This window comes from Leuciscus leuciscus, assembly GCF_965113295.1.
Source record: "Leuciscus leuciscus genome assembly, chromosome: 23".
Taxonomy (NCBI): domain Eukaryota; kingdom Metazoa; phylum Chordata; class Actinopteri; order Cypriniformes; family Leuciscidae; genus Leuciscus; species Leuciscus leuciscus.
The window spans coordinates 15,555,935-15,570,083 of NC_138747.1; the positions used below are offsets into that span (position 1 = coordinate 15,555,935).

Consider the following 14,149-nt stretch of genomic DNA (forward strand, 5'->3'; position numbering starts at 1 on the left):
CTGTATGAGTTTCTTTCTTCTGTTGAACACAAAAGAAGATATTTTAAAGAAAGAATGTTGGTAATCAAACAGTTAATGGCACCGTTCGACATCCATAGTAATTTTTTTTTCCTACTACGGAAGTCAATGGGTGTCGTCAACTGTCTGGTTACAAACGTTCTTTAAAATATATTTTGTGTTCAACAGAAGAAAGAAACTCGTACAGGTTTGGAACAAAATGAGGGTGAGGAAATGATGACAATTTTCATTTTTGGGTGAACTTTCCCTTTAAAGTCAACTGAGCTTCAGTCCACATAGATAGACGGACGTGCTGTCATTATTTTGCAAGTATTACGGTAAGTAAAAGGTGACGTAGAGACACACCTTCACTCACGCGCTTAGCGCTGGTTGCCATGGAAGGTTATCAAGTGCAAAACCGGCTGGGAGGCAAAGACACCCTGCGGCCTGCGCAAAGACATTGAACCTGCCGGTCGGACCGGCGGATACAGGATAAAATACGGACCCCCGAGGTTGAAGGGGTGACTAACTTATTAGGACGCAGTAAGGTCACACGTTTTACGTGTCACGTTAATAGTCATAGTGCTTTAAATGTGTCTGTTTAATATTTTGATTCTACGATATAATACACGTGTGGATTAGACCATCAGTGACTGATTGTTGACAAACCCTCTGTTTACGTTTATGACGTAACGTGTCCTCAGCATCCTCTTCTCTGTTGTGACGTAGCGCGACATTTGTTGTTAATGCGCTGCGGATGACTGAGAAAATGACGATGTGGCGAGAGTAAAAAAAATGCATGTCCCTGAGTAGAGCATAATTGTATAGGGGGAATGTTTTCAGTTTTCATTTTAATAAACCCTTAACGTCGTTTTCACTAACGTAGGTTGCGTATAATGTCTTTATTTCGCAGTGTTCCCCCTTCTCTCTGCAGGTGCACTGTGTTTTTACAGCAGGAAGAGCAAGCGAGTGATTAAGTCTGTCAGATTCAGTATGTCTGCGTGGCTGCAGCAGGAGGCTGGTTCAACCAGTTCTGCTGAAGCCAAGAAATCAGAGCCCAGAGGCCAAGAGAAGAAATGCTGTAAGTTACACAACGTGAATATGCTTTCACATTCCACAAGATGTTGTTTTGAATCCCAGTTTAAACCAGCCTAACGTGGTCAGCTGGTTAGGCTGGTCTGTTTTATTTGGGTTTAAGGTACTTTTCAGCTGATGAGAATGTTTCCCACTCAACAGTTTTGTCCCTGGCCCAGTAAATGTGATCGACAGCATGAATCATATCACAGTTGTCCTTCTTATAGTGGCAGCTGTCATTGAGGCTGCAAAACAGAAGTTCACTGTCGGTCTAGATTAGAAATATACCTTATGTGCTTCCCTTTATTTAGATATGCATTCTCTGTTATGCTGGTTTCAAATTGCAGATCAAGGTAGAGGCACATTTGTTTAGGGTTTTTTTCCCAGTCATCAAATTGCTGACATGAGGTAGTAATGTTCTTTGTTGGGGGTAACTCATTACAAGTAACTTGAGTTACATAATCAGATTACTTTTTCATGTAACTAGTAAAGTACTTCATTACTTCTTCAATTTACAAAAAAATATCTAAGTTACTTATTCACATTTATTGACTGACAGCTCTACTGTCCCCATGTTGAGAGAAATAAAGTGAGGTGTTGTGTGCGCTGTGTAAACATGATGGTTATTTTAGTTCTAGACTAAATTAACATGCATACTGGTAGAACTTGCACAAACATTCAGTATTCCTCAAAACGAATTAAAACAGTAAAATGCAATCTCAGAATTGTATGCAAAACTTTTATAATTAACTATATTAAATTACACAAATATACTTTATGTATTTAATCTCACTTTATTAACCAACAAAAGTTACGGTGGCCGACAGGAAAAGATGTCATCGTCTGAGAGAGCAGAGAGTGGCCAGTTCAGCAATGAGGTTTTTCTACAAAGATAAAGACATTTTGTTTACTTTATTATTCAGTAAAACGATATGTTATTGCAAATATTATTGTTACTTGTTCATCATTGTGTCAGTGTTTTTATTCGCTGACTTTAGAAAGCTTCTTTGCATGAAGAACAACATGGTATAACGAAACGCGTTGTCCGTTTAGGGTTACTTTAGAAACATGTCGGCACATTTCAATGTAAGTATGTAGATAGAAATGGCTCATTCTAAGGTAATAAAAACATAACGGTTCATTAAGTAAGGTCTTTATACACCACTGAAAACATAGTTATGTATATGATATTGCATTTCTGTCAACCGATCCTCCTAAATATTACACAATGCACCTTTAACATCTTGCCAAAAATATAACTTATTTTGTTGTTATTAAAAAACAAACAAGCAAGCCCAGCCCAGGTGAGAAAAAGTAACTTAAAAGTAATGTAATGCATTACTTTTCATAAAAAGTAACTAAGTAACGGAATTAGTTCTTTTTTTTTTGGGAGTAATGCAATATTGTAAAGCAATACTTTTTAAAGTAACTTTACCCAACACTGGTAATGTTTTCTTCATACCTAATATGTTCATTATTAAACAAAAAATCCAGGGATTTAATTTGAATGTGGTATTCTTTGTTTATCCTTTGAGAAAGAAAAAAAAATACCTAGATCTTAGCAGAAGATCTGGGCAGATGTCTGTTTGTTTAACAAATGTCTAGAAAGAAATGTAATGCTCCATATTCTTAGAAAAATGACACATTCAAATTGATCAAATGTGACAGTAAAGTCAAAGATTTCTATTTCCAATAATTGCTGTTTTATTGATCTTTCTGTTCACCAAATAATTCAGAAAAATGTAATCTGTCACAGTTTCCACAAAAATATTAAGCAGCACAACTGTTTTCAACATTGGTAATAATAAGAAATGTTTCTTGAGCAGCAAATCAGCATATTAAAATGATTTCTGAAGGATCATGTGACACTGAAGACTGGAGTAATGATGCTGAAAATTCAGCTTTGCCATCACAGGAATAAGTTACATTTTAAATAACTTATTAAAATAGAAAACAGCTGTTTCAAATTGTAATATTATTTTACGATATTATTGTTTTTACTGTATATTTAATAATAAAAAATATCCTTGGCGATCATAAGAAACAAATTACGACCTTGATACAAGGTGTCAAAAGTCTCAGAGATTCAGGTCCTATTTTGTATTGAAGTAGTGGAAAGTACCATAAACCACAAACGTGCAAACATAAACTCATACATTCTGACATGCATCAGGCATAAAGTAATTGTGTTGTTTGATTTTATGTAATTTTTGGTGCAGATGCAGTTGGTGTTGGTATGTGAAATTTTAGTATTTTATATTTGGCAGATTATAATTGATAGTTCTGGAGACCATAACTTCCTCCAGTCCATGATGTGCTGTTGACACTGTCTGTCTGTTTTTTTGTCTGACCATAGCATGGGCGTCTTACATGACAAACTCCCCCACATTAATTGTCATGATCGGGCTCCCTGCCAGAGGCAAAACATACATGTCGAAGAAGCTCACACGCTACCTCAATTGGATAGGAGTTCCCACAAAGGGTGAGTGGGCAGCTGAATTTAGACAGTTGCAACATGTCAAATGACACACTATAAATATCATGTCTCCTATTTTAAATGCTCCATTTAGCTCTCAGCTGATCATTTCTATCAATAGTCTATTAAGAGGTTAAATTTGAACTTGCATTGGCAACCAACACATTTAAAGAGGACCTATTATGCTTTTTTTTCCATTTTAAACTTTCTTTAGTGTGTAACGTTGCTGTTTTGAGCGTGAATAAGGTCTGCAAAGTTACAAAGTCACTGCAAAGGGAGTTATTCTCAGATCAGTAAGCAGTGATTCTGACCTCCCTGAAACGCCTCGATTGTAGTCTTGAGGTTCCTTCTGGAAATGTACACATCACAATTTATCCCTCATTTAAATAGTTCCCATCCAAGGCATACGCAAAAAAGGGCAAGGCCTGGTTGAGTTGCTTTAATAGTGTGTTTTCGCCATGTCCAGGGCTGCGTCCGAAATCACATAATCTCTTGGTACTTATTTTGAATTACTCCACGACCGCTAAAACGTATGTTTTATATAGTATGTCTGGTGTAGTATGAATGTAATCTGGACATACTACATTCGCCATGTTGTCATTATCATGTGACCTACCAGCTTCAGTTACGTCGCTTCATTGCCATTCACAAATTCTCTCCCGTGGCCTCATGGGGTCCATCGTATGCACACTTCAGAATCTCGTCGGAAGAAGTAGGTTATCCAAGTACTTTTTGCCTACTCTTTTATGAGTACTGTGAATTCGGACATACTACTTTTGTCACATACTGTTTTTTCGCCTTCTACATAGTAGGGAAGTATGCGATTTAGGATTCAGCCCAAGTGTTAGTGCTTACACCCGAGAAGCTGAAACTTGCGGTTATGTTAAGGGGCGTGACATTTCCGAAACACACTCGAAGCGGTTGACCAATCACAATAAACTTGTCCAGCCGACCAATCAGAGCACATTGTGCTTTTTGATAGGAGGGCTTCATAGAGACGGGAAATGAACAGTGTTAATGACAGACTGGGAAGAGGGGTGCTGTAACAATGTAATATATATAAATAACAATGTGTTTTTTGAACATTCAATCATGAAGACCTATTCTAGTAGACCCCAAAAACAAAACCAAGACATGGTAAAAAGGGCATAATATGGCTTCTTTCAACTCAATCTCTCTTGAGTCCATCATGACTCACAATACAAGTGTTTTAAGTGTCACTTGTAACTTACTTTACATCTTTACATACAGAGTGATATCACCATGATGCATTACAGTTGTGCAAAGACAAGAGTCATGAATGTGACAATGTAGAATTAACCATCATTCCTTGTTTATTGGTTTATTGTGCAGTGTTTAACCTTGGTGTGTACCGGAGGGAAGCAGTTAAAGCATACAAGTCATATGATTTCTTCAGACATGACAATGAGGAAGCCATGAAGATACGGAAGTAGGATTATATCTTTTGTGTGTGATTTAATGAAAGAGTTCCCCCCACAAATGAAAGTTGTGTCATTGTTTACTCACCCTCATGTTGTTCCAAACCTGTTAGACTTTTTTTCTTCTGTGGAACATGAAAAGAGAAGTTTACTTTCATACAATGTCCTGTGTAGAAAAGTTCACAATATTTTTTACAGTGTTAATAGTGTATATGTAATAATAATATATCTTTTTTTAGTAAACCAAGAAACTAATGTGACTAAAGTAAGCCTGTTTGACCAATATGATGGCAGAAGGATTAAGACATTTCCTGAAGGTTACATCAGTGCATTTCTGACAGGGCGGTTTGTGTTTTTCCTGAGAACTGTTGAATAAAAAAAAAAAAATGTATGACTATATTTGCATCCCAAATAGACAATGTGCTTTGGTGGCCCTGCAAGATGTCAAGACCTACTTTAATGAGGAAGGTGGACAAATAGCTGTAAGGTTTTACCTTTTTCTGTGTTCACATCAATTGTTTACTATAATTTAGTGTGGAGTGTTATTCATTTGAAGAATATTAATAAGATTCAGATTTTTTTAAATATATATATGTTTGATTAATACATAGATAATCATGTTACATGGTCATCATTCTTTTTGTTTAGTTTTTTGTTTGTTTTTTTGTTTTAGGTATTTGATGCCACAAACACAACCCGGGAGAGGCGGGATCTTATATTAAATTTTGTACAGGAAAATGCATTCAAGGTAGCCAAATGCACAATTTAAACGTTCATAAGATAAGTTATCTTTGTGATATGTGATATTGTGATGATCATTTTGCTATTTCTGTGTGTTTACGTTTGCAGGTGTTTTTTGTTGAGTCAGTATGTGATGATCCAGAGGTTATTGCTGCAAACATCCTGGTATGTTGTTTGGTTTGGTTTGCATTTCATTAAACTGATGGTATAATGAGTACAGCAACATAGCAGTATTATTGTTCATTATCTTCTCAACAGTTGTCTCTTATGTGCCTTTTGTATCTTCAGGAAGTCAAGGTTTCAAGTCCAGATTATCCAGAAAGACACAGAGAGAGGGTCATGGATGATTTCCTGAAACGCATCGAATGTTATAAAGTCACTTACCAACAACTAGATCCTGATGAATATGAGAAGTAAGAATGATTCGAAAATCAAACATTATTTTGGCATATCTGAATGTACATACATTTTCTTTGGAATAAATCTTCTATCTATTTTTCCTTCAAATTGCCACAATTTCGCTATTTTAAAGGTTCCTAATTTTGTTTTTGGAGGTCTTTACCGTTTCAATACGAGTCCTCATCCTTTGGAAGTGCATGCAAAGTGGATTTCCTTTCGCATAGCAGAAAACAGCGTCTTCTCGACATGTCGACAACACAAACCAAACTCATCCAGGTCTCCTCTAGGTCAAGTAGATGTTGTTTGTGGGCAGCCAATGAAGACCATAGGCTGGCAGTATGTAAATTTATTATAAACCTACATAGGTTTGTGCAGGAAGTAAGACTGGAGTTACTGACAACTCATTTCAGGCAGTTCAGAATCGGTTCTTTCATTTGGGAAACAATAACACTTTGATGTTTGAAACTTTGCAGACCTTTTACATTCACAAACAGCTGTATTACACACTAAATGGAAGGTAATATCCAAAAAAGCATAACAGGGGCACTTTGAACGTTATGATCAGGAAAAGACGATCTTAAAATTTACTTTTTTTTCCTCCAGAGACCTGTCCTTCATCAAGGTGATGAACGTGGGCCGTCGGTTCCTGGTAAACCGTGTTCAGGACTACATCCAGAGCAAGATTGTCTACTACCTCATGAACATCCACGTACACTCCCACTCCATCTACCTCTGCAGGCACGGAGAAAGCGAGCACAACGTCCAGGGCCGCATCGGAGGAGACGCTGAACTCTCCTCCCGGGGAAGACAGGTCTGAACTCATTCATTGCTGCCTTTATAGTAGTTATTCATCAGAAGATGCTTAACTTTCTCTCTCCTTTGCGTGTAGTTTGCGAGTGCCCTGCGTGGGTTCATTAAGGAGCATATTAAGCTCTCTGACTTGAAGGTTTGGACCAGCCAGTTAAGGAGAACCATCCAGACAGCTGAGGAGCTGGGAGTTCCTTATGAGCAGTGGAAAATCCTCAATGAGATAGATGCCGTTAGTATGCCCAGGTCTCAGTGGAGATTACATGCAGTTTAGATGTATTGTATGTTCATTCATCAGCAATTTTTGCTCTGAAACAGGGTGTATGTGAGGAGATGACCTATGAAATGATTCAGAACACATTCCCAGAAGAGTTTGCTTTAAGGGATCAGGACAAATACCACTACAGATATCCAGGAGGAGAGGTACAGCATGTCATGAACTTCTCACTTTGTTAAAGTTCTTCAGAGTATGTCTCTCTGAGACATATTTCAAAAGTATTTCAGAGTGTATCAAAATGCTCTCTTTTCTTGTAGTCATATATGGACCTGGTTCAGCGACTTGAACCTGTGATTATGGAGCTTGAGAGACAAGGCAATGTACTAGTTGTCTGCCATCAGGCGGTTATGCGCTGCCTACTAGCTTATTTCTTGGACAAGAGTGCAGGCAAGATGCATTTGTATTTTGAAAAGAATGCTAAAACACTCAAAAAACTGCCTAGTCTTTGCAAGTGTCCCTGGCTTTACAGTATATATATATATATATATATATATATATAATAACACATACTAGTTATATTTTTTATCTCACTTTAAACCACAATTTCAACAAGACCATATCATTTCAGTAAGACCATTAGATATATATATTTATTCAAGACCATATATATCATAATATGCAACAACAGCATCACAGAAATGTACATTAACTGAAACCTATTTTTATATTTTGTCTCAGATGATCTCCCCTATTTGAAATGTCCCCTTCACACTGTCATGAAGCTCACTCCTGTTGCCTATGGTGGGTTGGACAGTTTTACAAACATACACATGGAAATTCTGTTCACAAACGAATTTGGATGATGTTTTAGGTTGCAAAGTGGAAATGTTTTATCTGAATGTGGAGGCAGTGAATACACATCGGGACCGACCACTGGTGAGTCCACATCTGTCTCTGTGGTGTTCTCTCTTTCAGTATGAAATATTAATGGAGGTTGTTAAATATTCATTTTAAAATAATTGGTGCCACATTTATCTCTCAGATTAGAATTTTTCTTCAGTAATGTTTTTGAAACTTCAAAACAAACATGCTATGTTTCTTATGGTACAGCTTTTGATATCTTATAGGCTTTCTATTGATTGTGAATTACAATTTCATCACTGCATGTTTGCTGTCTTTGATGCTTGTTTTTCTTAGAGAACCTTGGTTAAAGCATTTTTCTGGGTTCAATATAACTTAATCTCTATCTACAGCATCTGTGATGTGCTGTCAATTACCACAGGAAATAATTTTGACTCATTTCAAACACTAATTCATCCTCCTGGAGCAATAGTCCCACCTCTACTCCAACTTTACAGCTCAAATAATATGTTTGTAGAAAAACTGCTACAAGTTCTTTAACAACACGTGTGTTTTTAAACCATTTATGCCTTTCCTCATAGACTTCTACTCTAAGCAGTGTAAAAAATGTTAAAATTGTTTTCATTAATTAAAAAAAAAAAAAATCTGAAATAAAATTAAATATCATATGAATTTAAACTTAAATGATGAATGAAAATGTTAAATGTTGCCTCTGCAATTAACTGAAATAAGATGCTAAAAAAATGTAACATTATTGAATTATAAATATTATCTATAAACTATTAAAATGACAAAAGCACATGGCAAAAATCAGATTGAAAACTGAAAATATATATTAAAAAAGTTGATTCAAAATATTAATACTTAAAGGACAATGATTCAAAGTGCGTCACTGTAAAAACACTGTATTTTTTGTTATTTCTAACTGAATGATGGGTCAAAATTGTTGTCTATGGTAACTTGTTAACCCATAACACTCTTTAAGCTATGTTCTCTGTTGTTTAATCAAACTGTCAGTCAAATGGTTTGATTAAAAATCTTCTTCCTCTCGTGCTTATTCACCTCGTCAGAGTGAGGTTCAGCCTTCCCCTGTATATGTTGTTGATTTACAAGAATATTTGTACAGTTGTGATACAGCCTAGAGTTTTGTGTGTACATCACAGTTATGATGTCTCAGCAGCCTGTGGTTGTAATGTAACTCTGCGTTTGTGTTGTGAGTTATGCTTATCCATGTGTCGAACGCTCCATTGAACGACATTGTGCTTTAGTGATGTATTCTTCATCGCTGTGGACACGTTTGATGTTTTAGAATATTAACCTGAAGTAATTTATCATTCTTTTTAGTCTGTATTTATTGATTAATGTGGATTATCTTTGGGAATACTTGGAGCTGTGGAGACTGAAGACTGATGTGTCTTGTTCGCTATTGAGATGTGTGATAAAGGTTTTTAAAGATGAGCTATATGTGTAGGCCAGCGATGTCCACACTCGGGCCTGGAGGGACGCTGTCCCGCAGAGTTTAGCTCCAACTTGCCTCAGCACACCTGCCTGGAAGTTTCTAGTCTGCCTAGTAAGACTCGGGTGTGTTTAATTGGGGTTGGAGCTGAGCTCTTCAGGACAGTGGCCCTCCAGGAGCAGGATTGGACACCCCTGGTGTAGGCGGTCTCTCTTTTTAACCCAGCCAGTCTCTCCCATCTCAAACCAGGGGAAAGTCAGACGAGACTCTGCCCCTCTGCTGCTAAGGCGGAATAGTTACACCCCACTTTCCAGTCATGACCAGGTTAAGCGGCCCCGTCTCTACAGCGCTGGCAACCGGTCCTGGCTGCCCCTCACCCCCTCCCCCACCGCCCTGCACTTCCCTGACACACCAGACGGGGCGCTGCTGCTTCAGCAAAGCCAAGTTAGTGTCAGAATATGAAGCCCTGGGATATTAAATGGACTCGGTTGACCCAGTGATGTCCTGACATGAACCCACCCTCACCCTGGTGTTCTGAATCACCTGTGAATGTCACACCCAGTACTGATTGTGCTAAATGCATGCATGCAGTTTGGCAGTCTCCTCTATTTTGTTCCTTGTTTTTTATGTAAGAGCATGTTCTTAACTCCTTGTTCTGCTTGAGCTTCTTTTTTTGTTTTGCTGTATGGGTACAGGCCATACAATATCCATAACTTACCAGCTAACAGTTCTAATTGGCATTATCCTACATATCTTTATAGCAACAACAAAATATTTTTTTCTTTTTCTGGATTATTATTTCTCCCTAAAAAAATCAGTCAGTTGTTGCCAATATATTTATTCTTTTATTTTGGATAGCCCCTTGAGATGTACCATCTCATTTTCAAGGGGGTCCTTATATTTAAAGTGCTTACTGGAATAGTTTTCCCAAAAATGAAAAATGTGTCATCATTTACTCATCCTTTGTCATAAAAGATTTTTCTTTTCCGTGGAACATAAAAATGAGAATTTTAGCTGCTCTTTTCCACACAATGAAAGTGAATGGTGACCAAAAATGACTTGAGTAAAAAGTCATTTTTAAATCATACAGTACTGCATATTCAATTGCAAAAAAGAGGCTGTATTACAGAAACTTCCTATCTGAATTCTCAACTTCTCAAGTTCTATTTGCGTGTGAAATGAACGTGCTTAATAAAAAGATAGGATTCTTACTCATTAGCTTTCATTGCATGGAAGCGAGCAGAGCAACATGTTTTATTTCATGCAGAAAAACAAAAGTCTTATGGGTTTGGAATGACACGAGGGTGAGTAAATGATGACCTAATTTTCATTTTTGGGTGAACGGTCTCTTCAAACTGATGTTGTGCCTCAGGAATCATGTTTTACTCTGAACATGCAAATTTGTCCTTGCGCTTCAGTTGTCTTCTCCATATTTGTCTCTCCTCTTCCCCCTTCATCCTTCATCCTTCTCTCTGTTCTCACAGTCTCGTGTGGTTGGCAGTCATCTGTAAGTAAATTTAATCGATACATGCGTGATGTCACAAACATTTATGTTGATTCTTGGTTGTCTTTTCTGCCAGCTTTCTTATAACCTGCATTTATGTTGGAAGATTCGATCACAATCATGTTTTTATATGTGTTTGTTATATCAGGTTGTCCAGTGTTAGTGACATGACTTTGTAGAGAATTCTGTTTACCTTTTCAAATGCTTAAATAAGTTATTACACCAAGTGAAATACTAGTAATACAATGCAAGCACATTTCTTTTATTTATTTATTTTTTAAAAAGTAGTTTGAATTGTCTTTTAAATTGAAATCTTAAGGGGCCTATATATTTTCTCAAGACAGTGACAGTATTTTTGATTTATATTATAGAATTTGATACTTAACGATACTGATACTCCTTATATTTAAGTTTAACTTTTATCTCTATCTCTCTCACTTTTTTTTTTTTTCCTTTTTTTTTTTTTTTTGAAGGACTCCTTGTGTGAAGGAATCAACTTTGACTGCCCAGACGAAGCTAATGACTGTTTCCGCTTCTGAATGAGATGGGAGAATTTCCAAAATCCTGCATGACACTGAAACTTTGCTTTTAGATTCCCAACCTCCTGCTTGCTTTATAAGTGTTAGGACTACATTTCCCATCAACCCCCTGCATGACACATCCCCTACTGAATGATGGAATGTATATGAATGATATGAATATATATATTTATGACCCAACAAAGAATATTTATTTTAAGTGATGATGCCTTATTGAAGATTGAAAAAAGAAGAATCCTGTCTATGATCCTCTTGAATGTTCTCTGATAGAACTTGAACACAACGTGGGTTGTGCAACTGATGCTGACCTCCAGACAGAGTCTGTGTTGCAACACAATGTTGTTTGCAATAAAGCATTTTCACAATCATAACTATTACAACACATTCATATATACCATAGTCAGTCATCAGAAAGAAAACAAGCCTTATTCAGGGAATTAATGGAAGACAGATTGAGGAAAGGTTTGTTTTGTGGCTTCAAGGAATGCACTAACTGAGAGTACAATGAAATATTCTTTAGTCTTGTACATTTTCTTAATAAGAATGATATTTATGGGATATTGTACAAAGTTAGCTACTTGTGTGATATTTTTATAGAAATGTATTTGTGTGGCGCATTATGTCAAAATGACAGGGATTTGTAGGATTCTGTATGTAAAATGGGTATATTTTATAGGTAAGGTCACCGATGATGATGCTAGCAACTATAGTTGTTTTTATTAAGGTTTTGAATGTAATATGTGCTCTTTAAGATAGGAATGTTTTCTCTGGTTATGCGTTTGTTAAAACTGGAATCACTAGCTTGACAATTCGTTTTATATTTCCGTGTGAGGAGCTGAACTATTCTCAACAGCATGTCAACAACCAATGACACTGGATAAAATAGTTGATTGATGCATAAAATCCCTATAGACTTTTGGTGGTTTAATGTTGAGGCAAAAAATGTCATGGTACTGTTCACTACTACTTTCCATTTTTATTTTACATGTTTAATAAATGTTTTGCCTGACTACATCATCTGAAATGAAGGTGTGACTAAAGTAATCCCATGTGGTCTGAAATAAGGTTATAAATGCTGCATCCATGCACAATAATTACAAATACATTAGCAAAATGCTGCAGAATTGTGTTCAAAATAGTTAGAATGGAGCATAGCATGTCACAACTTCACGTCAACTTTTCAACTTCACGTCAACTACCCATGATCAGTGTCCAGAAGATTTACACCATCAGCACTTGTTTATGTCCGTTATGTTTGTTCAACGCTGCTGCATAAAACTAGCAAAAATCAAGGTGAAGTTAAGGTATCCAAGCATGCATTACCCTTAATGACTGCATGGCACGGTACATATTGAACACAATGTGACTCAACTATTATAAATGATACATGCTGTTACAATGGCCACTCAATATACAGAACAATATATTATATCCAGACCTTAGAATGTAACAATGCTTTTCTCAAATACACACAATTAAACAGCTCCTGTTATGTCAGACTTCTATTGTTGTGCAAGTCTTATTTTGTGTGCGTGCGTGTTGCATTATAGCCACCAGATGGAGCCAAAACACTTTAATTATGAGGTCTCTTGATGAAAAACGGATAAGGATGTGTTACATTATATTTAAGCAATGAGATAGACTAGGCTACTAGAAACTGTACTATATTGTGAAGAAAATGAATTCTGCTTCAAGTCAAATCCCTGACCAGGGCGCCACACACACACACACACACACACACACACACACACTGACCTCTTGGTGTTACATAACCCTGATGGAGATAGAGGAGAACCACAAGAGAAGTATTAACTTCTGAGTCACTGCAGGTAAAGGAAGAAATATCTAATCTCTGATATCTAAAAGTGCAATGATTACAATGCCACCTTTTCTGAATGCAACACACTCTTCCTCTTATCTGTCTGTTTATATGCTAAACGTATTGTCTTTTGAATGTGGTGCAAAAAAAAAAATCCTTAGTCTCTCTTTAAAATGAATGTGTCAGTTTCATTTCATGCATCAGTGAGAGCTGAAAAGTGCAGGTGCTTCATAAGAGCATGTTAAAAAGCCCATGAAAACTGTTTGAGGTTTCACTTCAGCACTAGTGTTCCAGTCTGACCACAATAGCACGGTTGTCCTATCTAGGGATGATTACATAGATCAACTTTCTGTTATTTATTTTTCCTCTCTTTTCCCCCCACTTACTCTTTCTCTGCTTTCCTTCTGATTTGTTTTTCCATCACTTTGTAAAGCTTCTGTTGTCTTTCAAATGTGTGGTTGTTGCAGACAGGTAATTATATACTGGCTCCTTGAGGTGCACATTAGAATCTTTTGTTGGTATTTTGTGTGTAGTAACTACCCACCGAGAGTCCAACAGGACTGGTTTTGCTCAATGTGTCGATTAGATTAATGTGATATAAAAATAATATTATTATACCAATAGGCTACCTCTTTACATTGGCTCACAATTAAGTATCAAATTCCTACTAAAGCATAAGGAGTGAAGATATTGTCAGTGAAAATATTTAATATTATTGATCAAAATATTGGCAACACAAGGTCTTTAAGTTTTATATTAATAATATAAAATGCGCATAAAGTGACAACATTGGGGGGAAAAAAATATTACACCATCAAAA

The 14,149-nt window shown here is 36.6% G+C and overlaps 1 protein-coding gene across 5 annotated transcripts; it reads left to right on the forward strand.

Moving 5' to 3' along the window:
- The first annotated feature begins 159 nt into the window (after window positions 1-159).
- On the forward strand, window positions 160-13,013 carry pfkfb2b (6-phosphofructo-2-kinase/fructose-2,6-biphosphatase 2b). Of its 5 annotated transcripts, XM_082155266.1 has the most exons (17): window positions 160-540; window positions 911-1,078; window positions 3,428-3,553; window positions 4,901-4,997; window positions 5,402-5,468; window positions 5,660-5,734; window positions 5,836-5,892; window positions 6,016-6,140; window positions 6,730-6,937; window positions 7,016-7,165; window positions 7,252-7,356; window positions 7,468-7,597; window positions 7,889-7,951; window positions 8,022-8,086; window positions 9,717-9,911; window positions 10,952-10,974; window positions 11,445-13,013. In XM_082155266.1, coding segments are annotated over exons 1-17 (1,725 nt in total). In that variant the 5' UTR covers window positions 160-539; the 3' UTR covers window positions 11,515-13,013. The 5 variants fall into 5 exon arrangements, 4 of the variants coding, with proteins under 4 accessions (XP_082011392.1, XP_082011389.1, XP_082011390.1 ...); XR_014201874.1 differs by lacking the exon at window positions 11,445-13,013 and having other exon boundaries at window positions 162-540; window positions 9,717-10,291; window positions 10,356-11,434; XM_082155263.1 differs by lacking the exon at window positions 10,952-10,974 and having other exon boundaries at window positions 163-540.
- The last annotated feature ends 1,136 nt before the right edge of the window (window positions 13,014-14,149 follow it).

Coding starts and splice junctions, on each gene's coding strand:
- pfkfb2b (XM_082155266.1), top strand. Junction 1,079..3,427: donor AGGCCAAGAGAAGAAATGCT/GTAAGTTACACA, acceptor GTCTGACCATAG/CATGGGCGTCTTACATGACA. Junction 7,952..8,021: donor GCTCACTCCTGTTGCCTATG/GTGGGTTGGACA, acceptor ATGATGTTTTAG/GTTGCAAAGTGGAAATGTTT.